The sequence below is a fragment of the Suricata suricatta genome, chromosome 2 (assembly GCF_006229205.1).
Source record: "Suricata suricatta isolate VVHF042 chromosome 2, meerkat_22Aug2017_6uvM2_HiC, whole genome shotgun sequence".
NCBI classification, from domain to species: Eukaryota; Metazoa; Chordata; class Mammalia; order Carnivora; family Herpestidae; genus Suricata; species Suricata suricatta.
Window position 1 is genome coordinate 12,065,916 of NC_043701.1, and position 26,317 is coordinate 12,092,232.

Below are 26,317 nucleotides of genomic sequence, written 5' to 3' on the forward strand. Positions count from 1 at the left end.
TTCTGTACTTACCGCAGGGGGCTCATCACGGGCAAACATTCCCCATATGGTCCAGTTCATATTTCTTCTGAAAGCTGTGTGCTCACTCTCCCCAAAGCCGTAGAGGTACTGAGAGGGGAGGCGGGTTGAAATGGAGAGGAACATGTCGTTGAAAGTGAAGCCAGGGAGCTGAGAGTCCCAACTGCAACAGAAAGGCGTACCTTCACATGGCGCTGAGCACAGCAGAGCAAACACAGGACCTGCTCGGGAATTCCAGCCGATTCAGAAGCCTCCTAAATGAAGGCATATCTGGATCCAGGTCCAAGTACTCACTACCAAGGTTCCCTGATTGCATTTCTATTCTATGGTTTGCAAGGCTAAGAACTCCTTTTCTGGGTCATGGGCTCCTTGAAGGCAAGGACTATGTCTCACTCACCTCTTTATTTCTAGTTATCATTGCCCAGAGTATCAGTTTGAATACTAGGTTTTTACTAGGATGGGAAATGATGGTTTCTACTAGGATGGGGAACTTCGGCCCCAGGCAAAATTCAGACCTTCTCTCCTTTCTATTCAGCAACAGCAGGACAAGGGATGGCAGATGGGAACTGTTTTCACGTCTGCCATAGTGAAAACGCTTTAGGTCTACAGCGCTGGTAGAAGAGAAGATTGTAAGAAACTGTCTTTTCCTTAGTAAACTTTTCCCTCTGTCCTGAATCTTCTGTTATTTTGTAATGGGAGTATGTAGATAGAGCTGACTTCTGTCCTAGATTATCTGTCAGGCTTTTTTTTTTTTCTTTTTTAGAGAGACAGAGAGAGAGGGTGAGCAGGGGAGAGGGGTAGAGGGAGGGTGGGAGGGAGAGAGAAAGAAAAAGAGAGAGAGAGTTTTAAGTAGGTTCCATGGGGCTCAATCCCATGACCCTGGGATCATGACCTGAGGCGAAATCAAGAGTCAGATGCTCAACTGACTGAGTCACCCAGATGCCCCTCTCATGCTTATTAAATAGAACTTTTTTTTCTCCTTAACACAATGAGTAGAACATACATTTTTCTTTTTTCTGAAATCAAGCAACACCTATTTTAATCCTCTGATTCATTTTTCTTTTTGAGTTAGTGACTAATAAAAAATAGAGCAATAGATCAACTCCATGTTTAACACACACACACAGACACACACACACACATTTACATTGTCTCTAAGATTAATATTTCACCTGCATTAAGTAGAACCACCATAAGTAGATCTAGAACCACTTAAATGAAACCAAATAAATCATGCTTACATCACGGTGCCAGAGCTTTTTCGTCGAATCTGGATCCCGAAAGGATTGTTCTGAATCCTGACATCATAAAGACGGTTTTCAGGGGAGCCAGTTGGAGAGGGAGGTGTGTTCAGAGGCACTGGGACCTCGTACCTTTTGTTAGTGGGATCAAAGATCTGACAAGAGAGAAGGAAACGTTCTGATGGAATAATCTGAGACCTAAAATCCCTCATGCCAGCTCATATAATTCAGTTCCTATGTGTTCTGGCCAGTATGAGTCACACTGGGAGGCATTAAATATCTCAAAGCAAATAGATGTGAAGTGTCCCCACCTACAGTGCCTGATATGGATCCTGAACTCAAAATGCACCCAGAAACATCTATTCAAAGGCAGGGAGGACACTTTCTCTAAATAATTTGTGAATTAAGGGTATAGAATTTCATGGATGGTGTGTGTGTGTGTGTGTGTGTGTGTGTGTGTGTGTGTGTATGGGAATGTGACTATGAAAGTGCATGTAAAGGTGTGAGATGATGCTTGGGCATGTGAATATATATCAGAAATTAGAGAAACGAGCTTTCATGTGGACTCAGATCTTACTGGTTGAGCTTCTAGATGCTTAAGTCAAGTTTTGTCTATAGCCTTGTTTCTCAAAATTGTGTTTCTCAGACCAAAAGCAACCGTATAACCTGGAGGCTTGTTAGGAATGCAGAATCTCAGGCCCCCCTCCCCTCCACCTTTTGGATCTGAATCTTCATTTGTACAAGATCCTGGGCAGATTCATGCAACATTACAGTGTGAAAAACAACATCTAGAGATGAGTTGTCCAAGGCGGTATTGTCACCAGAAAGACCCTGTGACTCTCTGAATTCAGGATTGACCAGCTGCACTTAGGAAAAGCCTAGAAGCTTCTGCCTGTCAATTTCATCTCTTAGAAATTAACTAATGAACTGCTGGCACAGGAAAAGGGACATTTGAGGAGAAGCCTGTGCAGATGAATCAGAAAGTGGGGGGCAGTTACCTTAGCTTCATTATAATGTTAAAACCCCCCTCTAAATACTCATCCCAAGTGCTAACAAAAGGAGCCTGCTTACCCCTGTTCCGGGGTCCCTGGCTTCAGAAGTCATTCCCTGGGGTCTCCCTATTTGTACACATAAGATGACCCTGTGAGACAACTCCACCTGGTGTAGTCTCCGTCTATGACCTCTGTCTATGACACTTGTGGCCATTATTCACTTGAACTATGCTAGTCTGAACTGAGACTCCCTGTAAGTGCAAAATACACACCAACATTTAAAGAGTTGATATGATGAAAAGATTCTAAAATATCTCAATAATTGTATTTGGATTACACGGTGACATAACATTCCAGCATATCGGTTCAATAAAATGCTATTAAAATGAATTGCACTTGATATTTTTTTCAAATATATTTTTAGGAATATGGCTATTAGGAAATCGATGTGGTTCACAATGTACTTCCGTCAGCCCCTGCCACACCACCAGCATCACCTGGAAATGTGTTACAGAGGCAGACTCAGGCTGGAGACTCTGGGGGCGTGGCCCAGCCATCTGAGCTTTAACAGGACCTGCAGGTCATTCTGGGGCTCTCTGAAGTTTAAGAACCACTGCTAGAGAAATAACTCTAGAGGTGGAAGTCGGTTAATGCCACTATGTGAGTTTCCCACAGAGCAGACACACTTTTCCCAGGGCTCAGTAGTGGTTCTTTGAGGATACCTATGCCCAGGCACTCAGCAGTGCAGGAAACTCACAGCCCTGGTGGATCCAAGGTTATGTCCTGGCTTTACCGTCCTTCTTGCTCTCTGACATTTACTTACCTGGGCCGCCGTGCCTTTGTCCGTAGAATGAGGAATTTGGGCACAAAGATGTTTCAGTAACTTTCATCCCATATGGAGCTGTAAGAATTCCATGTTGAGAATCAGAACGTGCAACACCTTGAAAATTACCTTGAACTGCAGCATCTTTTCTGTGTGGTAGATGACACTCAGGCGGAGGGAGCGGATGGTTGCGGAGAGAGAGCCAGCAGCAGAGGCCGTCAGGTGGGTGAGGTTTACGGTGATGCCCGTAGGCAGATACTGAATGTTACTGGCAGCATAACTAGGGATGGTGTCATAGTAACAGATAGGCACACCTGGAACAGTTGTGTTCTGAAACAAGAGAAGAAATTCTCCATTATCCTCTAACACCCACACTTCAAGGGTCTAACTACCCAGGACATTGATTCACACAGACTAAGTCGTTTATCCCATGCCCAATATTATGGGTTGAGTTATGCACCCCACCCCCCATTGAAGATATGAAGCTCTACCCTGGTATCTGTTAGAGTGGCCTTATTTGGAAATAGGGTCTTTGCAGATGATTAGGTTAAATGAGATCATTAGGATAGGCCTAATTCAAGATGACTGGTGTCCTTATTAAAAGGGGACATTTAGACACGGACCTGCACCCAGTGGGAGTGCCATGTGAGAATGAAGGCAGAGGTCAAGGTGATGTTTTTAGAAACGAAGGAAGACCAAAGAGTGCCAGAGAACCACCAGAAGCTGGGAGAGAAGAATAGGGCAGATTCTCCCTCCACTCTCTCCAAAAAACCCGAATCTACTGATACCTTTATCTCAGACTTCTAGCTCCCTGGAGTCTGAGAGAACAAATTGCTGTTCTAAGTCACCTAGTTTTCAGTAATTTGTCATAACAGCACCAGCAAAGAATCCATCCATTAAAAAAATACATGGCCATTGGCTTCCTCCCCTGGGTGAGCGGGGGAGTGTCAGCAGGAAGCCTGATCCCGGAGACTGGAGTCTCAGGCAGGGTTCTGCCCCCACTGTCCTCTTTGCCCCATTGTGATCTTGGGGTAATCACTTATTTTCTCTGGCTGTCTCTCTCTCTGTTTTTCAAGTGATGGGAAACAGTCTTACCTTCCTGCATGGACTCTCTAATAGATGGCAAAGAATCACTTAAAATACTCCAGGCACAAAGCATACCCAACGTATTATGGCTGTATTAAAGAACAAAAGTGGGGTTTCAAATGCTGTGGTTGGAGGAAAGAGAGAGCCAGAGTAGCAATAAGAGTCTTCGGACTCAGGATATCTGAGGAAAACACTGCTCACCCATCACACAGAATTGGCAAAATAATTCATCGGTTGACACTGCATTGGCTTCCTTCTGAAGGATGGTTACAGTTCAACCCGTCTACATTTGGAGAGTGTTTTCTAGTTGTCTAATTATTCCTGAGTCAGTTTTTACAGCTTCCTGCTCACGGTGGGGATGTGTTCCAGGTCATTACCTCCCAGAGGCAGCCCCGCTGCGTGCAAAGCTCGTTAGAGACAGTGGGCTCCTCAGGGTAGCAGTTGAATTTCTCCAGGTCACTGACGTTAAATTCCCATTTAATGCAGAATGCTTGTCCAAGTACCAGTCCCTTGAGGTTAGTGATATTTACCACCTGAGAGAGGAGAAAGGAGGCTGTGGTGACAAATGAGGGGAGGTTGAGCCACCTGGATAATGTCCTTCCTGGATGATCTTCATCCAATAGCACTTTGTCATGGGATATTTGGAACTTGGCTTTTATCCTCTGGGGCTTTTGACCTCTCTGTCAGGAAAATGAACCTGGCTTATTCTTGACCTTTTTCACCTCGTGGAGTCAGTGTGGGATATTGAATGGGAAAAGCTTTCATCATGGTAAGGAGTACAGACCACAGGCAGGGCTGTCTTTGTCAGACTAATTGCCCCTCGGTGTAGTGCTCATGCATTTTAAGAATGATGACAGTAATCACACAAAGTAAAACTTTACTGAGCATTTATATGGGCCAAGCACTTTGATAACCACTTTATATGATTATCTCTATCAATCCTAGAAGGTGATCCTACACTGCAAATAATACGGCTGTCCCCATCTTACAAGATAGAAAACTGAGGTATAAAAGGGTCTAATGCTTTCTTTGCCCAAGACCTCACAGCTGGGGGACAGTAGCACTAAGACCAGAACCCTATTCTGCCTTGTTCTAGGAATCAGGCTCTTACTGTTAGCTATATGCATTGTCAAAATGGAAGGGGGCTGCCCTAAGTAGTGAATTTCCTGAATTGAATACTCAATTAACAATTGGAATCTTTTGTCAGAGATGATCAGGTAAGGGACTCCTTCAACAAGAGCAGAACTGATATATTTGTATTTCACAAGCAGAACTTGTATTTTATTCAACTCTCATCTTCTATAATGGTATAGAAGTGGCGTGTCAACTGTATCTCAAACAAAGAGAGTCTGTAACTCAAATGGGAGGACAAATGTGTAAATACTCTCCAGAGCTAGTCCAAAGTATTGAATTGCATTTGCACCACATCACGTCTGGGATCAGCAGGTCTAGTTTTAAATCTGCCCAGAGAAGAATTGCGTTCTCTTGGGGTCTCAAACCCCTCTGCCTTCTGGATATTGCAATTCAAATAAGATCCATACTTAGCATACTTATGATTCTCCTGCAACTTCCCCATGATGGTGTAGATTTTGCAGTGAGTCAATAACTGCTAAAGGTCAAAAGAGCAAGGGAGAGCTGCCTGTAAGAATCTTAGGCCAGAGGTTCTGATAAGGACCCTGAAAGGATGGAACAATCTTGCACCTTTGATGAAGGATAGTAGGTAACATTTGAAATCGATGTGAGAGAGTTATTCTTTGAAAGTATGAAATTAATAGGTTCCTTGTCCATTCCCAAGATTATGATATCTGTAAACATTATAGTCTCCGAAGAGAGACTATTATTATATGTAACATTTGCCTGTAGATGGTTCTGGAAGAAAAAAAAAGAAACAACATACATTTACTTTGAAACCAGATACATCACCAAATACACTCAATATCTTTCTTTCTGACATCTAAGATATGTCTTTTATCTCTGAGGGTTTTTTAAAAAATTATTTATGTATTTTTGAGAGAAAGAGAGAGAGAACACAGGAGGAGAAGAGAGAGAGAGTGAGAGAGAGAGAGAGGGAAAAAGAGGGAGAGAGACAGAGAATCCTAAGCAGGTTCTGCACTGTCAGCACAGAGCCCCAAGTGGGGCTGGAACTCAAAAACAGTGAGATCATAACCTGAGCTGAAATCAAGAGTTGGACACTTATCTGACTGAACCACCTAGGTGTCCCTATCTCTGAAGTTCTAACTGGTGCCTGGTGATTGCCCTAAGAAATTTGTTAGCCCAGACTCTTAACAGTTTTCAATCTTTCAGTAACATTTCATGTTTGTTTTGGTTCACTGGTTATTTGTTGATTCTGTCTCTCAGGAAATACATTCTGGACATCAGTGAATTTCTAGGTGGACACAGTGGGTATTCATAAAACAGACAAAAAGACATGAGCATGCATAGAGACCTGCGGGCACACCAAGGTGAAGACATACATATACACAAAAAGAGGGCCTAGATGATTCTTTCTTTTTATTTTAATGATAATAAGAGCTAAAATTTATGAACGCTTACTATGTGCCAGGCATGGTGCTAAGCATCTCATTGAATTCTGACAGCAAGCTATGAGGTTGAAGCTGCCGTGAGCCCCATTCTTCAGATGAGAAGACTGAGGCCAAGGTAGGCAGACAACCTACTCAGGGAGCCACAGTTCAAAGTGATGAAATTGAGCTCTGACCAAGGTGGGACTAAGACTGAAGGGGGAAAAAAAGGACATTTTGATGTTTAAAACGACTAGGCAGCCCACAAATGATTTTTTGCAAAGGCGTAAAAGCAATGCAATGGATAAAAGGGAGCCTTTTCAACAAATGGTGCTGGAGCAGTGGGCTATCCAGAGGCCCCAAGGAGCCCTTGCACCTAAATCTCACATCTTGTATAAAAATTAACTCGAAATAGGGGCACTTAGGTGGCTCAGTCTGTTGAGCATCCGACTTTGGCTCAGATCATGATCTCATGGTTTGTGAGTTCAAGCCCTCATCAAGCTCTGTGCTGACAGGTCATAGCCTGGAGCCTCCTTTGGATTCTGTGTCTTCCTCTCTCTGCCCCTCCCCTGCTTGCATTTTGTCTGTCTGTCTTTCTCTCTCTCTCTATGAAAAATAACATTAAAAAATTAACTCAAAGCAGTTCAAAGACTTAAAGGCAAAACTAAAAATTTTAGGGAAAAAATGGGAGAAAACATTCAATATCTAGGGATAGAAAGAGTCCTTAGATTGCTCCAAAAAGCATGATTCTTAAGGGCATCTGGGTGGCTCAGTCAGGTAAGCATCTGGCTTTGGCCCAGGTCATGATCTCATAGTTCATGGCTTTGAACCCCACATTGGGCTCTTTGCTGATAGCTCGGAGCCTGGAGCCTGCTTCAGATTCTGTGTCTTCCTTTCTCTATGCCCCTCTCCCACTCATGATGTTTATCTCTCAAAAACATTAAAAAATGAAAGAAAGAAATCCCTACCATGCACAGACTTCTAAGAAAATCAAATAGAATTCTCATATGATCTGCTAGCATCACTGCTTTTCTTTTTCCTGGTCCTCTTGGGAAGGAAATGATGCAAGTAATGTTCTGTACCTTTCGGTATCTTCCAACCTCTCAAAACCACCACTTAATATCTGTGCCCAAGTTTTAGGGGCTCGAAAGGAAGACCCCATACTACTTATCACCCCTCACCACAACTCACACATGCTTGCACCCCAACAAGGACACATCCCTGAGGCTAGGACTCATCATATCAAGCTCAGAGATAAGAATTTTTTTCTGAGAAGTCATACTTTTTTTCACTGAAGTCATACTAATATTTGATAGGTTTATTTATATATCTAACACAGATCAAAAATGATCATTTTAACTCCAGTCTTTTCTGGGATTGTCAAAGGCACTGCCCCTGTTCCACATGGCCAAGCATCATGGCAAACCAAAAACTCAAGAAGCAATCACAGAAAAGGATACACACTGTGTGTTTTCAAAAACAGTACTTACAGAGGTGACAGAAAAATTATATAGAATATACTTCTTTTCATCTAAAAGAGAAAGATAAAAGGGTACCTGTTATTGTAGGAAGCAGAGGAGTCATGTGGTCATGCTTTCCTCTTCATGTGGAATCCCTCTGCTTCCCCATGTCCTGCCCATTTTTCTCAAACCTCCAACAAGTTTCCTGGACCACTTCTACAGGCACTAACTGCCTCCACCTCTGAACTCCTACGATACTTTGTGGTACTATGTTGCTAGCTTCAAACATGGTGACTTCCATTAATAGCCATCCACACTGTATCTGGCCTGCTGGACCAGGAGTTCCTCAGGGACACTATCTACAGCTTATCCATCTTTAAGGAACTCTACATACAGTGCAATAATAAGTAGCTGACAGATTTTAAGAAATGCTCATTCTATGCAGAGCAGGGATTTTATATAATCCGAGGCCACACATAAACTTATGTCAGCTACCTCTATGGAAATCTTACAGTGGAAAATCAAACTACACAAATTAGATACTCCCCCTTGACAGTGACCAAAGCAATATTTTACAAATATATTCACAAAATGTATTATTTGGTATTGGTAATGATACCCAGAGAAGAGAGTAATGAAACTAAACCAAAGAATGTCTGTCACGTTGGTAGAGTCAATAATGTACAAGTTGCTCATCTGAAGTCTATGTTAATGCATTGTGCCTGGCTAACTGAACCTTCTGAATAAATGGATCTCAAGCTACAGAAACAAGCTCTGATGATAACAGGGTGAGGGCCATCCTGGACAGCCTACAATGACTACTTTTCGCTGAGAACCCCAGGGAGGGCACCAGAGGGAGGTTTACCTGTAGATACACCATCATCCCAGTACAGCTCTCCCTTTGCTTCTCTCTTATAGTCCAAGGCAACAATGAGTCCCAGGGAATTCTTCCGACTGTGAAAGAGCAACCCTCAATTTTTAGAGAATGAAGAAGACATTGAACTATGTTCAACCAGCCCCTTTTATGCCTCAGGGACAGATGAACTCAGAGTTTATCCCAGAAATGGGATAGATATGGACACTGTATGGAGATGCAGAAGTTGGATATGGGTAGACAGCAGAGGGTGGTAGTGAATGAACATAAGAACTGTAGAAGGAGTCAGTTCCTGTCAAAGACTGGGCTTGCGATACTAACTATCAGCACTTACTGGGTGCATGCCATGTGCCAGGCATTCTTCTAAGTGTCTTATGGACAATTAACCATGTCTATTGTATTTTCATAAAACCTGCATGATAACACTAAAAACTTAAACTATTGTCATTCCCAGGTGACTAGTGATGGCAGCAACCCAGAATGTAGGTTGCCCATGGCAACACATATAAAATGCAATAGAGTTGGGGCCTGAACCTGAACATTCTGGCTCTTCACCCTGGAAGCTATGTTGACTTCCATGTGCTAACTCTTACCTCCTGTTTACCTTGCATTCCCTCAAGCCTAAGGGAATCTACTTGAAGACAGTTGCTGGCCATAGGGAAATCCTCACAAATGACTGTTTTGACTGTTCTTAAAATCTGAATCAGTCCTCAAGTGAAAGGCTCTAGAAATGTGGAAGAGCTGAGGCTACCTTACCCACTAAATGAACATGAAGGTGCCACCTCAGGGCTGACCTTGAAAGGAGGGGAGACAGATTATGGACTGGAGATGTTTTCTGTGATGTATCCACTTTTAATGTCCATTTGCCTGCCTTATAACACACCCCCCATTGGAGTGCCAGAGCAGTCACACCATAGAAGAGTGAGGGAGGAGCTTACCTGGCCTCTGTGGTTGTGCTGGGCTGCTGGGTGGGAAATATGAAGCCCCCACGGAGGTGAAGTCCAATCCTATCACGTGGTAGCACCATCTCCACCCATTGTTTCCTCCACGGGATGGCTACCCCCTAACCAATGGAATGAGAACAGAGCATGTAATAGACCCTCGGACTAGGAGAGACTGTGGAGATCATCTAGTTCAGTCACCTCATCTTCAATGAGTCAATCAGAGAAAGACATATACCATATGATTTCACTCATATGTGGAATTTAAGAGATGAAACAGATGAACATATGGGGGGTGGAGAAAGAGGCAAACCATAAAATGGACTCTTAACCATAGTGAACAAATTGAGGATTGTTGAAGGGGGAAGGTGGTGGGGGAAGGGTTAAATGGGTGATAGATTAAGAAGGGCACTTGTTGTGATGAGCACTGGGGGTTATATGTAAGTGATGAATCACTAAATTCTACTCCAAAATCAATATTACACTATATATCAACTAATTGGGTTTTAAATAAAAACTTGAAACAAAAAAAAGAAAGAAAAGCAGAGAGCCCCAAAAGCAAAGGGTTCCCCATAATCAAAGTAGACAGCAGATCTGAGACTCCAATCTGTCCTATTTCTTAATATTGTTGTATGTGGTGATTCCACAACCGGGCTTTCATTCATTAGGGTATCATAGCCTGCAGCCAATTAATAGTTTTCATAGCTGCAGAGTAGCCAGGTTGATAAAATGAAAATTCCTCTAAACCTACCCCAGTTATGCAAATTTCATACTATGTCTAGAAAGGCCTTCTTCCAGAGAAGTACTCTCTAGCAAGTAAATGTAAAATATTGCACTGTTATCCTCCCCCAAGCTCCCAGGACCCCTCTGTTAGAAATGCCCTCTGCTAAAGGCTTGTCTCTGACCCAAGTGGGGCTGCCTTACTTACTGTCTCATAGTCGTACCAGATGGCATCTGGTATGTATGCCTTCGCTTGGTCCACACCCTAGGAAAACACCAATAATGAGCAACATCAGCATACCCCTTACAGTTTTCAGAACACTTTATATGTTTATCTGTACAATCCTGAGAGATGGTTGAGATCATCCCATTTTACAAGTACAAATACAGATACTTAGAAAAGTTGGGCAGTTTACCAAAAGCAGAGTTGTGCCTAGAAATTAAGCATGTTTTGCTTCAAGGCTCCTGAACTTCCCAAGAGAAGCAGAGAAAGTTCTTTCACTGAGCTACTTGTATAGTCTGACAGGTGGGAAGAGACTGAAACAGTCAGACCTCTAGAAGAGCCTTCCAGTAGGACTACTCACTGCCCAGCATTTGACCAGTGATGGGCCTTTGACACGAGACAGTGGCAATCCTTCATGTTTATAAAATGACCAGCATAATCTTGATTTCTTCCCTCCACTTCTCAATTCACACTTAGGAAAGGCATGTGTGGTTTTTTTGTATATGGTCTCCAGAGTAACACCTTCTCCTTGCCCAGACCTCCCTCTCTCCTTGTTTCCCTCCCTTCTTCTCTTTTCCCAACCCAACCCCAAGAGCACATGCCCTTTGGTCAAAGGGAAGCACAGACAGATGGCCAGCTGAAACTCACATGGCATTTAAAGTCCCTGTCAATCCATCGCCATAGGCTTAAGAAAACAAGTTTTAATGTAATTTTGCAAAATGGAAATTGTTTTTCTTGGTGGGGCAGTGGGACCAAGAATTACTATTTTTCTAATTTCTAAACTTTCATAATCTTTCTCTCATTCATATGTATATTGATATTTAAATGCAGCTATAGATACTCAGGACTCAACTTATTCAGCTAGAAAACATTGGGGACAAGTGTGATATCCCATACTATTGTTCAGGCTATAAACACACCTCATATAAAACAGGTGTGATGAGAAGTCCAGGTCCCCACAAGAACTGCTCCTGCACCTCCCATGTATCTTGGTCCTGGTAGAACCTAGAAAACACAGAAGGCAGATGAAACCTCCAGTACAGAATGACAGCACACAATGGCAACAAGATCCTGACTAACCTTGTTACCACTAAGCACATGAGATTAGAATCTGAGAGGGATTCTTTGTGGGTCATGAAACTCACTCATGGACAAGGGGCCTTGCTACAGTGTCTCCCCGGGTGTGAGCTCGGTAGAAAAGGGTGTAGAGATAGGGGAGTAGAGTATAGCGGATGTTCAGATAATGTTTGGAGGAATTCACCAGCAGAGATTGGTTACCAAAGGCAGCGGGATCCTGATCCTAGGAGAGAGCGAAGCAAATATTAGATATTTCCATTGTGTCTTAAAAGTTTCTTCCCTCTGAACTTCCCTAAGAAGCTTTCTCAGATGAGAGTAGCTATGTACTTCACTTTGGAAGATATCAAAGTGTTTCCAAAACTACAAGGATCTGGGTCCTGCTTCTTCATTTTATAGATGAAACAGTATCAAAAATTACATGATTTTCCCAATATAAACGTCAAGCATGTGGCAGAGTTTACCTTTGACAGGCGTCTTCTGATCCCGGTCTATGATAACCACAAGGGTGATAAAGAAGCCCAAGGAGGTATCCATGAAGATAAAAGGGCTACAGAGGGTCCTACTCCCTTCAGAGCTGATCCCATTCATTTCATATTTTATATATTGAGGTTGCTCATAATACTTCATTTGGCTATTAATAGTAATAATGTTATACTACCCCTACAAAGAATTTGAAACCCGTTGCCTAAGGTTACATTGCCTACCACCATGATGTATAAATCCATCTTTTCCTTCCCATGTAATTTTATGAATTTGCAATTTTAAAATTTACTCTAGATTTGTTTGTAATATCTTCACCATCAGTATTTCTTTTATTTTCTCTACCCCAAAGATAGTGATATCAATGTATATTTTTCTTCAAAATACAATGTGCAAATAAATCATGCCTTTAACCAAGAGCAAAGAAAGAACACTTTAGATGGAGAATCTAATTTTCTTAGGACCCAGAAACAGAAATTTTCCATTAATTATGGGACTCATTTTGTTCATTTTCCTTGTAATCAGTAAGCTGTGGAAGATATGCATGTTGTATTGAGATTTGTCATCCTACACTGTATTACCAGGACTGAATTTTAGAGAAAATTATCCAAATTTATTCCTTTCTTTTGTTCCTAAATATGCTCATTTCATCCCTTCAAAGGGAGTAGAAAGGAGAGTGGTCCACATCAGGAGACCACTTCATGCCCACAATACAGGGCTCCTGGAAACTCTGAGGCCAAACACCAACAAAAACAATACTCCACAGCCTCTATAATTCTGGTCACCAACCAAGAAATCGAGTGCTGTTCATGATGGTGGCCATGATGGTGGCCACATGGTACATGGAATGTTTGAACACTTGAGATGTGGTTAGTAAACTTGAAAAACTGAACTTTTAATTTTACTTAATTTTAGTTAATTTAAATGCTATCCTAAGAACTGAATGTTTTAAAAAATATTTTAAGTATTTTAAATAAATACATAAATCATCTTTAAATAAGATATTTTCCCCATTACATATAACTTCATTGTTTTTGCTTATTGCACTCCAACTGTTGAAAATTTAGCATTCAAATTGAAATAGATATATTGTAAGTGTAAAATGCACCTAAAGTTTGAAGACTTAATGGAATGAAAAGAATACAAAATACCTGATTAATAATACTTTATATTAAGCACGGGTTGGAATGATAATGTTATGGATATATTGGGTACATAAAATAGATTTTAAAAATTATTGCTTCTGTTTCTTTTTACTTTTTGAATTTACATTTGATCTCACATGTGTGGCCCTCAGCAGCATTCTATTGAATAGAATAGAACTATGTATTCTATTGAATAGACTGGTGGAGAGGAAACGGAAACAAACCCTGTACCTTGGCACCCTAAGTGATCTGAGTGCTCTTATCTCACTAACTCTTTCCAGGCCCTTCCATCAGGAAGGCAACGTGCCATACCTGTTCCCAGCCACCTGCTCAGAAGTTTAGAAATAACTCCTTCCTCTCCAGATCACAAATGGCTGGGACAGTCTGGGCATAAAATAATTTGACAATTTGGTTGGGAATCTTTCCCAGGTTAGAGAGACATGTTATTGGACAAAATCAAGAACTGGAGCTAAAATGATCATCAGTAAGTTACTCTGTTGAGCTTATTAAGAGCTAAATGATTTCATTTGAAACACTTTTATTGCAGATTACATTATTAAAATGAATGGCAGTCCACTGTACTCACTCCTGCCACCATCATAGACATCTTCCTAACAGGTGCTCTGCACCCACTTCTACATACTTACCCATCAAAAACATGATTTTGGAGAGAAAAGGATAAAAGAGGGATAAATCATGAAAAGTAGTGTGGGGGGGGAAGGGGGGTCTCTCAAACCATTCATAGAGAGATAGAATGTTGTAACAAGGTGAAAAATATTTTCAGATCACAGGCCTGCCCCTTCCTAAACCATTCCTGCTTGCTTCTCCATATCTAGGAGTGGTTTCCTTTTATCATTTGAAATAAAATACCAGTGGACTCCAATAGTCCCATCTTATAAAATGTAGTAACAGAGGTAATAGCAGCACTAGAGAAACTCTAACAGCCCTTCTCACCTTTTTTGGTGGGTAAAAAAAAATCAATACAAATCACAATAAAATAATTCAATATGTATATGTTCCTTACCACACACCCTTATCCCAATATTCTGCTCTTTGGGTCTATGACCCAAAATTTATCTATTCTCCTTCTGGACTTAGGGCCATCCCAAACTGTAGGATTTTCTGCAATCTTCTTTGGAGGACAACTAAATTAGACAATCTAAGAAGTTTCCATCCTTTTCTTGGGAATCTTACCCTGAACTCAGGCCCATTATGATTCCTTGATAGAGGATAAAAGGCTCCAAGCTGCATCCATCTTGTGCAGAGCTCATCTGTGACATTTTTTGTATAACCACAGATGTTGGCACCTACCTGGAGAATTAGCACAGATACAAGTACAGTGGTCAGTGAGAGAGGAGAAAGCTTTATTGTACACCTATGACTAAGGGGGAAAATGTCTTATTTCCACCATTCCATGCTTAAAGGGGTTCTCCAGGCTTTCAATGCCAGTCTCCAGCCAAATGAGGAGAGTAGCAAATATGCATCATGAATCAACTGACAAGAGGAAGACTGATGGGTGGTACATCAAGGGCTCATTCTCAATAGTCAGCTCCCAATTTCAGCCTTTGCTATTCATTGACGCTTTGTTGAGGGAAGTTTTCTGTGATATTAATATGTTTTATTCATGGTGTCTCCATCCTAACTTCAGAGATTTCATGGATGGCTACCCACTGATAAAGTTTTACCATTCTATCTTCAAAAGACAGTTCATGCCACATATAAAAATGAATTTTCTAATACATACCACAGGGAGACACATATGCTTCTTGGTTTTCAGAAACCTCAAAGACTAGGGTGGGAAAGAATGCCAAAGGAGAAAAAGTTAAGTTTTCTTGGTTGAGAGTAAAACTCACCATGGGGATACCGAATAGGTTGAACTCAAGGATGCTAGGGATGGACCATCGGAGATCCTCCCATGTGGCTGCATTGTCCCCCAACCAATGAGCAGCAAATTTGCCAGACCCCGCAAAAGTAGAACGGGATAAGATGAAGCTCCTCTTGGAGATATTCAGCATGGCCCTGAAAAGGAATACAATCTATTGAATGTGAAGTGAGCTGTGAATGTCTAGGACTCACCTGTATCCAAGGGCAGCAGTGGACTTTACAACTGAACAGAAAAAGCATCAGGGCATCATAAGCTAGGTGAGCAAACTAGTTTAGCATTTTTAACAGCTTCTTTCTCACTTCTGAATAACGTTTTAAACTTCATGTAAGACAGCACAAAGCTCTATAGTCCAGTTCCCCAAGAAATGTCTCTAGACTCCTGTCCTCTTGATTATGCTTTCTCCATCTTGTTGGATCTGGTTGTGCTCTGACCCTCTTGGGTACAGTGGATAATTTACTGGAACCATGACTTGGGTTCCTGACTCCATCTTCTCCCTCTAGACAAAAATTTTCCAATGTCCCTTATTTCCATGCCTTGCTGCCCACTTATCATCCTGTTTAGTACAACACCAGTTCATGTTGAAACTCTGCAGCTCCTGCTGGCCTAGGAGGACAGTTTGTATGCCAGCTGGGCTCTAGGCATCGGTTTCTCTAAGGCTTCAGAACTTATCCTTAGTAATTCTCAACACTGGGAAATCTTAACCTATGCCAAATAATAATTAATATGAGATGAGTGAGTCTCAAAAGATGACATATGAAACTCTTTATAAAGTTAAATGCAATTGAAATACAAAATATTATTTATATTTTTCTACATATAAGATATTATATATCAAATAAGACTAGCTAGAAGAGAAAGCAACCCAGCAATAGCACTGCTGGGGATCTACCCAAGGGATACAGAAATGCGGATACATAGGAGCACATGTACCCCAATGTTCATAGCGACACTTTCTACAATAACCAAAACATGGAAAGAGCCTAAATGTCCATCATCTGATGAATGGATCAAGAAGATGTGGTATATATTCACAATGGAGTACTACATGGCAGTGAGAAAGAATGAAATCTGGCCATTTGTAGCAAAGTGGATGGACCTCGAGGGTGTCATGCTAAGCAAAATAATTCAGGTGGAGAAGGACAGATACCGTATGTTTGCACTCGTACGTCTAACAAGAGAAACTTAACAGAGGACCATAGGGGGGGAAGTGGGAAAGAAAGCTGGGGAGAGAGAGGGACACAAATCATAAGAGACTATTGAATACCGAAAATGAACTGAGGGTTGAAGGGGAAGGGGGAGGGGGGAAAAGAGGTGGTGGTGATGGAGGAGGGCACTTGTGGGGAGAAGCCCTGGGTGTTATATAAAAACCAATTTGACAATAAACTATTATTTAAAAAAAGAAGAGAAAGCAAAGGAATTTAAAAGATGAAGTGCAGAAAGATAAAGACTTCAGGATGGAGGGGAGCATGAGATGGGAAGAACACACAGTTAAGATGCAGGCTATTTTCCTAGCTCTTAATCTGAACCCTATTTTGCATAGGCGCTTCCCTGAAATGTCTCTCCTTCCCTCCCTCTTTCCTGCTAACCTGTTCATACCTTATTTTATCGATCTCAAATTAAACAAAGTTACACCTGTGGGATGGTGATACTCCAGCCACAATTGCTGTGAGCCCTTTCCTTTCAGTGCATGGTCTGAGACAAGTGTACCAGCAGGCACTGGGCAGTTCCTCACAGACTCTGTCACAGCCACCAATGCTTCCCCACTTCACGTTCCTGAGGACTACCTTACGAGGAATCTATAAGTGCAAAATGACTTATAATGGCAGAAGGGAGAAAATTCTGAAATAGAAGCTGGGTTTAAAAGAGTGCCATCCTCCATTCACATACAATTTAATGACCAAGTGACAGAGGTAACATAAAGGAGAAAACTCACTCTTCCACTCCTACCATCATGTCTACTTTGCTCTGGATGAGCAGATACTTTGCCGTCATGACCACTGCCTAGAGGGTTTATTGTATGCTGCAGTCATGGATCATAAAAGAAACACCTTCAGGTTATACAAAATGAAACTGAAACAGGGATAAAGTTATCTGAGTTACAAGCTTATCTAGAGGCCAACCTTTGACCTTTATGGTACCACAGATTAGATAAGTTTGTTTTCCATCCTAGAGGAACAATCTTACTCAGAGATTCTCAAGTCTCTCTTTTCTATCCCTCAGGTTCGGTCTGCTTTTCATCTGGTCCTGATCTCTGAGGGAATCTGATTTTTCTACTTTCAGCTTAGTGGGAGGAGAAATTCATTCTTTGGGTAGACCAGTAATCACTCTCCCCAAATAATACTGCAGGAAGGCTGAGCCAAATAGTCATCAGATCTATGACTTAAATTTTCCCAATGCTCAGATTCCACTGAACAAACTTCTCATTTGTTTTTATACCACTCTGCCTCATATCCAAAGGCCAAGTTCCACTTATCTCCAAAGACTTAGGTTATTCTGTCTGACCCAGAGAACTTAGAAAGGCATTTACTGCTTTCTCCATCACAGTTACCTTTTAACTATTAATCACAGCTATTAGAATATATTAACCAAGCCCATCATGATCTTACAGCACTGTTATTACATGGAGACACCAGCCATAAAGCAATTTGCAACTCTCTTTCCCCTTCCTGCCCAATCTTTCTACCCCAGTCACTTAGCCACTCTCCCACCCACCTTCCATTCTTAGATAGAAGCGCCCAGGAGCTGAAATAGATCGGAACTAAAACAAAACTGTGGCAAACATCAGTCCAAGTTTATCATTCCAAAGATGAGGAAACTGAACCTTATTCATCTAGTTTATTTCCCAGGAAAAGTAGAGTGAGGGAGACAGAGGTCAGACAGAGAAGATAACAAAATTAGAAATGTGTCCTTTTTCCTGAAGCTTTTCTTTTATAGAGATCAAAACTTTGGCATTTATTGGACAAGGACACTCTCTCACCTAGGCAATCCAGTATAATTCAAAGTCTGGAGGGCAAAATGGCGCTAGCAAACAAGAGGTGCAGTCTAACTCACCTCTAACTCACCAGGCCCCCTATGGAGCCCTTCCTAACTTCCCTCCCTCAGGCAGCTATTCAACACACATCTTTAGTGCACACTATTCCTCAGGCTAAGGATACAGGGATGGCTTTGCCCTCAAGAAACTTACAGTCCAGCAAGAAAGAAAATATGTGGTATCCAAAAGTTATAATACAAGATTTTTGCACAGTAAGCTTATTGCAATACAAACAAAGGTAGCACACAAAAAGGGAAATAGTCTTTTTCTAGAACTGACGGAAGGTTTCCAGAATGAACATCTAAAGAGAGGCTTTAAAGATAAGCATAGGTTTGCAGACAGGAGAACGGTGAGGGAAACTGGGGCAGGCAGTGGGGAGAGAAGCCAGAAGCTAGAAATGTATGCAGCATTGCCAGGTCAACACAGGACACTCAGGTAAACTTGAATTTCACTTAAACAATGGATGATTTTTAGTGTAAGCATGGCCCGTACAACTTTAACTTGGTCTTATATTTTTATTTGCCAAATCAGGCAACCTTAGGGTGGTAACCACAACAACATTGAGTAATAGGACCTCAGCAAGGGATGGCTTCCAAATGGATGCTCTAAATACTTTGCACCTTACTGCCCTTGGTCACAAGCCAGTCAAAACTAATCTCCCTCAGGAACCAAGGGGCTATATGAAAAGAGGTCTTTAGTAGCCTATAAGAGTTGAGTTTCTATATCCTTATCACCACAAAAAATATTTGAAACACATGCTTCTGGAAGATTCCCAAGGCCTCTGCCTCCTAGATCCCCAAAGCTGGAATTAGGGGGAAAGCCAAGTACATACTCATATGTAGCTTTTGCCATGGAATAGCCATACAGGCTGTGGAGATCGTAGTGAAGGCCCTGGTGAAATTCTGCATCCATGCAGAGGGTTCTTGCAACGAGAGAGTGGTTCAGAACTCCTGTGGGGAAATAAATACCCATTAATGAGGCACTTCCCTATCAATGGGCTCTAAAAAATAACCACCCAATCATTTGCTTCCTGGTTACTCTACCTTCCTACCGAGTCTCCGCCTAACAACATCCTTTCCAGATTTTAAATTCTACCCTAAATGCTACTTCCTACAGGGATCTACAGGAAGCCCCTCTCTGAGATAGCTCATTAAAATTAATGGATATGTCCATTGAGGTCACAAAAGAATGGTGCTGGACGGAGTAATTGAGGAACAAGCTCGTAGCAACAGGAAGTTGGCCTGAGATTAACTGTAAACAACACACACACATTTCTCTACATATATTTGATCAAGAAGAACGGAGTGTGCAAGGAACAGACATGAGGGGCAGTGGAAAGGAAAACACTTTCATGCTTCCGTGATAGGCACTCATATGCTGGGTAGGCTTTTCAAAGAAATGGGAGATGACATTTGGGTGGTTTCATGAATGAGAACTCAGATCCTTCCTCTAGAATCACCACTGTGACTGTATTTTCCCTAAAATGCTCAAAATGTTCGGCTTTGTAGTCTAGAGTCCTGTTCTTCCTTTGTTTTTTCTCTCGTAGACCAGTGACTAGAGCCATAGCGGCCCTCCTTTGTGAAGCCCTTGCCATGGACATAGGGCCACAGTAGGAAGTACAACTCCAGAAAGCTATGGAACCAGGGAACTCTGAGGTTGAGTTTTCCCCACCCACCCAACAGAATCCCACCAGTGTAACTTAATCAGAAATTAAGCTGAATTACAAAACATAATGAAATGCGTATTTTTGGCACAGCTCAATCTGTGGAATGAGACTCACAACCACTTTAATGACAAGAAAAGTCACTATAGGGGCGCCCAGGTGGTTCAGTCAGTTGAGCGGCTGACTTTGGCTGAGGTCATGATCTTGTGGTTCATGAGTTCCAGTCCTGCTTGAGGCTCTCTGTGGTCAATGCAGAGCCTGTTTTGCCTCCTCTGCCCGGTCCCTCTCTCCCCACAAAATAAATAAACATTAAAAACAAAAAAAGAAAAGACACTACAACTGTCCAAAGGTCAAAGGTAATTTATCTAAGTCTTTATCATGCTAACATGTGCTGTCCAACCTAAAAAGGTGAGAAGTAGACCAGCTCTGAGGCAGAGGCTAGTCATAGGTAGGGGGACACAGTACTGCTAGGTAGGAAGTGAGGTGTTTGCCGGAAGCAGCAGAACAGGATGACATTGCAGTTTTTTATAGAAACAAAACAAAACAACAACACAACAACTTAGTTCTGGCTAAGAAGAATATTAAGAGATTAAACAGAAACAAAATAAACGGATCCACAGGGGAAAAAAATGGGGGAAGACAGACTGAGCAGAGAAGAATAAAGAGTAAACAAGGCAAGCAAACAGTAGATTTTGCAAGATGTTAAATGATCTGAAGCCCAGATTTCTCCTAAAAATGTTTTCCACTCCTTCAGTGACCAGAAAGGGCTCTTAAAACAGGTGAACCTTAGTCCAGGGTGCAGGTAAAGTGGACAAACCAGAATAAACTGGCAGAGACTGGCCAGATGCTCACCGGGCCTGTGTTCTCTTCCTGGGAGAGGAAGGTTATATTTCACACTTCCGCTCCAAGTAAAACTGAGAATATGTGATTGGCTTTCTGAGCAAAGAAACGTGAGCCAATTGAATACACCTCCCTTCAAGGCCAATAAAACACCCTCTACCTCCACCGTCTCTCTCCTTCACCCAAGAAGCTGCAAACAAAGGACTCTGAGGTGAGAGCATCACACAATGGAGGTAACTAGATCTCTGAGTCACTGCTTGGATGACAGCCACACATCTCATGCTGGAGAATTAATTTAGTGAGCAAAAAATAAATGTTCATTGGGTTAATCCACTGAGATGCTGGGACTCATTTGTTTCCACAGCACAAGCTATTTGATGCTGATTCTCTCTCTCTCTCTCTCTCTCTCTCTCTCGCTCTCGCTCTCGCTCTTGCTCTTTATCTCTCTCTCTCTCTCTCTCTCTCTCTCACACACACACACACACACACACACACACACAATTTCAAAATTAGAACTGGAAAATTTGACTAGAAATGAAACTTAAAAATAAGAGGGCCTGGGGCACTTGAATGGCTCAGTCAGTTACGCATCTGACTTCGGCTCAGATCATGATCTCATGGTTCTGTGTGTTTGAGCCTCACATCAGGCTCTGTGCTGACAGCTCAGAGTGCAGAGCCTGCTTCAGATTCCGTGTCTCCTCTCTCTCTGCTCCTCCCTACTCTCTCTCAAAAATCAATAAACATTAAAAAAAATTTTTAACTAAAACAAAATAATAAGAGAGACCTAAAAGAAACCATTGACGCTTTCATTTGTGGCTAATGAGGAAAAAAAGAAAAAGAAATTAACAAAATTACAGCTTTACTTCAGTGGAAGGTAGTTTGGACCTTGAGGTATTCTGAAGAACCACTTGTCTGAGGGGGGAGACCACAAAGGGGCTGGGAGGACACAGAACCCAGGGTGGGGAGGCTTGCCTCCACCGCAGGCGCACCCTGGGCTCCGTGCCTGCAGCGAGAAGGTGGCCAGAGCCAGGGCGGTGGCAGGGCCTACAGCAGAGGACCGGCCCCCCATCTGCAGGCCCCTTGCGCAGGGACAGTGGGACTGTGCTCCACCACCACCAGGGCTGCCTAGGCTGCTCTGAACAGGCTCTGCGACCACTTACTGGGAATGAAAGGAGGATCGTTCAAGTGGTTTGATTCACACTTTTGATTGGACCCAGTATCGCTGGATACTTCATCCATTTCCTGTGAAGACACAGAAGCCACACAAGGAAAAGCGTTACCTACAGTGGGTTAGTTGTCTGGGAATGTTACCTGAACCAGGAGCCCCACGTCTGGGGTCTCTTACCAACTGACTTTGGGGTCTTGAGTAACCTTCCTAAATTATCTTGATATCTGTTTTATCCTTTGGATTAGGTTGTGTCTAAGCTGCCCTCCGGCTCTCAGTGGAATCAGGCACGTTTTACTTTTTGTACCTTGAAGTCAATTAGTTAACTGAATTGAAATACCATCCCAAAGGCTGATTTTTACCCATAAATTCTATTGTTGCTGTTATTATTTCAGTGCTGTGTTACAAAAAAACAACCAACCAACCTTGGGGCACCTGGATTGCTCAGTCAGTTAAGCGTTCGATTTCAGCTCAGGTAATGATCTCGGGGTTCATGAGTTCAAGCCCTGGTCGGGCTCTGTGCTGACAGCTCAGAGCCTGGAGTCTGCTTCAGATTCTGTGTTTCCCTCTCTCTCTGCCTCTTCCCTGCTCACATTCTCTCTCTCTCAAAAATGAATAAATGTTAAAAAAAATGATACTTACAGGGGCACCTGGGTGGCTCAGTCAGCTAAGCCTTCGACTTTGGCTCAGGTCATGATCTTACGTTCCTGGGTTCGAGCCCCACATTAGGCTCTGTGCTGACAGCTCAGAGCCTGGAGCCTGCTTCAGATTCTGTGTTTCCCTCTCTCTCTGCCTCTCCCTTGTTCATGCTTTGTCTCTCTCTCTCTCTCAAAAATAAACATTAAAAATTGTTTAAAAACCCCTAAGACAGAAGAATATTTCTATTTTATAATCTCCTCTGTCTTATATTCTACTCAGTGAGGGACATGAAGATATAACTGAGATCAAATCTATTTCTTCAAAATGGACTAAAAATAGGTGATTCCCAATCCTGCTAACAGAGATAACTTTCCAAATTTCAAAGAAATATCTCCACCTGCTATCCCCACTTAAAAAATAAAGGGATTTATTAAATCATTCTCCAATTAACTTAAAAATTTTTTAATGAATCAGTGCAACAAATAATAGCAATTATAGCCTGGAATAAAACAGTATTTTTGATGAACAACAGTTAATGGAGGAAAAAGCTTAGACAACAAGAAAGCAAAGGACTTTATCAAAAAGGAAATAATCAGTTGGTGGCAGATCCAGAATTAATACCAGGGTTTTGAGGGGTCTATTTCACTGCATAGAAGCTCAGAGTTAAGTAAAAGGATTCTAATTTTTTAAAATGTTTATTTATTTATGAGAGACAGAGAGAGGCAGAGCACAAGTTGGGGAGGGGCAGAGAGAGAGAGGAACACAGAATCCAAAGCAGGCTCCAAGCTCTGTCAGCACAAAGCCAATGTGGGGCTCGAACCCACAAACAGTGAGATCATGACCTGAGCTGAAGTCTAATGTGTAACCAACTGAGCTATCCATGTGCCCCTAAGCACTATGCCAAGGAAACTATTTTATTACAGATCAAGGTCAAAACTCATTCTCAAATCTTGAGACATCCATTTCCAAAAGAAGTTTGTTCCGGGAATAACAACTTACAATCCACACTCCATCAAAACTGAGATTTTGGTTAAATCCAATGAGCTGCTCTTTCCACCACTGAATACAAACTGGATTGCTAAAATCAGGAAAGACCACCGATCCAGGATATCCCTAGAGCACAAAGACAAAGGCACTGGAGTTGGTGTGGCTGGTGGGTGACTCACACATTTATGACAGGCTATTGCTTCTTCTGCTAGGAGCCCCACGCATCTTATTATTTCAGAATCAAAATGTCCCCCCAAACTAAACAGCAAAACAGATACAAGGAACCAAAAGGAGAAAAAGAGAAGGAACAATTGGTGATCATAGAATGAGACGTCATCGGATGTCTGTTTTCTATGAAAACACAAAAGTCACATTTCATTATGTCAGACCAGATGGAAGAACTATGGATTCATTGAATGTGTTAATTAAAGAGCATTTAAACCTGTGTGGAATAATGATGTTTATAAAGCACATGTTGGTTCAGGTATATAAATAATCTGTTTTAAATGGCGAAATGAATTTAAGGAGGGCAGTTGTGAGGAGCACTGGGTGTTATATGTAAGGGATGAATCACTGAATTCTACTAAACAATATTGCACTCTATGTTAAGTAACAAATTTAAATGAAAAAAAATTTACTGAAAAATGAATAAATAAGATGGTGAAATGAATTTTGTGCTTCTTATTCAGTTCCAATATTTCTTATCTTCGCTTCCTATCTATTCCTATCAATATAGCTTTCAACATTTTCCAGAAATAGAGCAAAGACAGATCTTGCACCCAAATTATTAAAAATTCTAAATTGATAGGGGATACAAGCTTTTGTGCTTACATTATTTATTTTCCCAACTAATTTACAGGTTACCATTTAGGATCTCATGTTCATGCAATATAATGAATATATATAATATGAATTATATATATAATATGAATTATATTATATGTGAATATTATGTTGTGTGTGACATAATATTTATTTATATTATAAAATATATAAGTGTATAATGTAAAAAATATATATACATAAAATTAAGCGACTTCTTTAAACTCAAGATGAGAGCTTACAATTCTCAATTTAAAGGGATTGAACTATTTGATAGGGCACCAAAGAGTGCATAGGTGCTAGGGCACAAACGAGGCTATTTTGGACACGGGCAGTGGTAAGAAGTCCCCGGTAGCAACTCTATCTAGAGCAGGCCTAGCAAATTTCATTCTAACCAAATGCCTTTATAATAAACCTCCGACCCCCTCCATGATACTGCCTCTTATTATATGCAACTTACTAATTGTACACCACTCAGATATGAGTCCCACTCAAATGATTCACAGGTCTGGATCATCTACTTTTTAGATAAAATCATGTTTATGTGTCCATGGCCTCTGATTTTGTACTTGTAGATGAATATCGGTCTACCCGATATTTTAAAAATTCACTTCAAACAAAACAGGAATAGCAAAGCATAGGTTTGGGGAAGGAAGGGAGCTTCTCTACTATTTCCTGGAAGGTTAGACCCACTGAAAAAGAAAGCACATAGAATTAAGTATTGTAAACAAAGTCAGTGATAGGAATTCAGTGAGCAGTTATGGAAGGGGCATTAATAACCCTGAAAAGAGTTTTGAAAAGTGAACTGCTCAGGAGTAACACAACTTGCAGCCACATAAACTTTCATATTAGGTATGTTTTAGGAGATCTCACATAATCCAATTATCTAGGGCTGACCCTGCAAGTAACTGGAATAGAAAGTTGCCTACATGATTTGATTCCAAGTACTCTGAAAACAGGCTTCTCTAATCAGCCTATTCCAATGCCTGAAACTGCTCCCTTGGAATGAAGGCTAGGTTCTACCTATCAGTGTCACGTAAAATAAAAGTACATTAGGTTGTACATTAGCCAATGAGCATATTGCTACATTATTATAGTTGAATGTGTTGGGAAAGAGAAGGAAATTGGGTTGCAGGAGGACTTTAAGAATAAATGAATTTTCTTCTAATAATACATGGCTTTTAAAATATCTATAGTCCTGAAATTCAGGGGCTAGCTTTTTAGAGACTAGATATTAATCTTCCCACTAGAAAAAAAAAATTATGTGATGTGGTAGAAGTGGTATCACCACAATGACAATCATATTGCCGTATAGAAATGTATCAAATCAACACGTTGTATACCTTAAATTTACACAATGGTGTATGTCAAATATATTTCAATTTTTAACAATCCTTCAGAATTTTAATTACTTTACTATGACAGCTATTGGTCTAAAAGTAGTAGCAAAGGAAGCCTCTAAAGCCATGAAAATAGTAATGATACTGCCTTCTATTCACTTTCATAATAAAAGTACAGACTTACCCAGATGCATCTAATTTAGTGATTTTCTTGCAAAATTACCTGCCCAACAGCAAAGTCATCGTCTCCCAAGATCCATACTCTACTACTATTTCCATTCTTATATGGCTCGTAGCTATCATTCGTTAAGATTCCAGGATGCTAATAAATAAATATAACAAATAT

At 41.3% G+C, this 26,317-nt stretch overlaps 1 protein-coding gene across 1 annotated transcript in view; it reads right to left on the minus strand.

Moving 5' to 3' along the window:
* The window catches only part of MGAM2 (maltase-glucoamylase 2 (putative)), a 90,779-nt gene that overhangs the window by 41,215 nt on the left and 23,247 nt on the right, over positions 1 to 26,317 (minus strand). Inside the window, exons 11-27 of the mRNA XM_029922411.1 lie at positions 26,195 to 26,293; positions 23,822 to 23,935; positions 22,179 to 22,260; positions 19,348 to 19,465; positions 15,453 to 15,618; positions 14,794 to 14,910; positions 12,043 to 12,197; positions 11,818 to 11,902; positions 10,883 to 10,939; positions 9,952 to 10,076; positions 9,005 to 9,093; positions 8,170 to 8,210; positions 5,862 to 6,029; positions 4,538 to 4,693; positions 3,204 to 3,404; positions 1,260 to 1,414; positions 13 to 181 (exon numbers count right to left, since the gene is read on the minus strand). Coding sequence (XP_029778271.1) covers positions 13 to 181; positions 1,260 to 1,414; positions 3,204 to 3,404; positions 4,538 to 4,693; positions 5,862 to 6,029; positions 8,170 to 8,210; positions 9,005 to 9,093; positions 9,952 to 10,076; positions 10,883 to 10,939; positions 11,818 to 11,902; positions 12,043 to 12,197; positions 14,794 to 14,910; positions 15,453 to 15,618; positions 19,348 to 19,465; positions 22,179 to 22,260; positions 23,822 to 23,935; positions 26,195 to 26,293 — 2,097 coding nt within the window. The remainder of the gene's footprint in view (positions 1 to 12; positions 182 to 1,259; positions 1,415 to 3,203; positions 3,405 to 4,537; positions 4,694 to 5,861; positions 6,030 to 8,169; positions 8,211 to 9,004; positions 9,094 to 9,951; positions 10,077 to 10,882; positions 10,940 to 11,817; positions 11,903 to 12,042; positions 12,198 to 14,793; positions 14,911 to 15,452; positions 15,619 to 19,347; positions 19,466 to 22,178; positions 22,261 to 23,821; positions 23,936 to 26,194; positions 26,294 to 26,317) is intronic.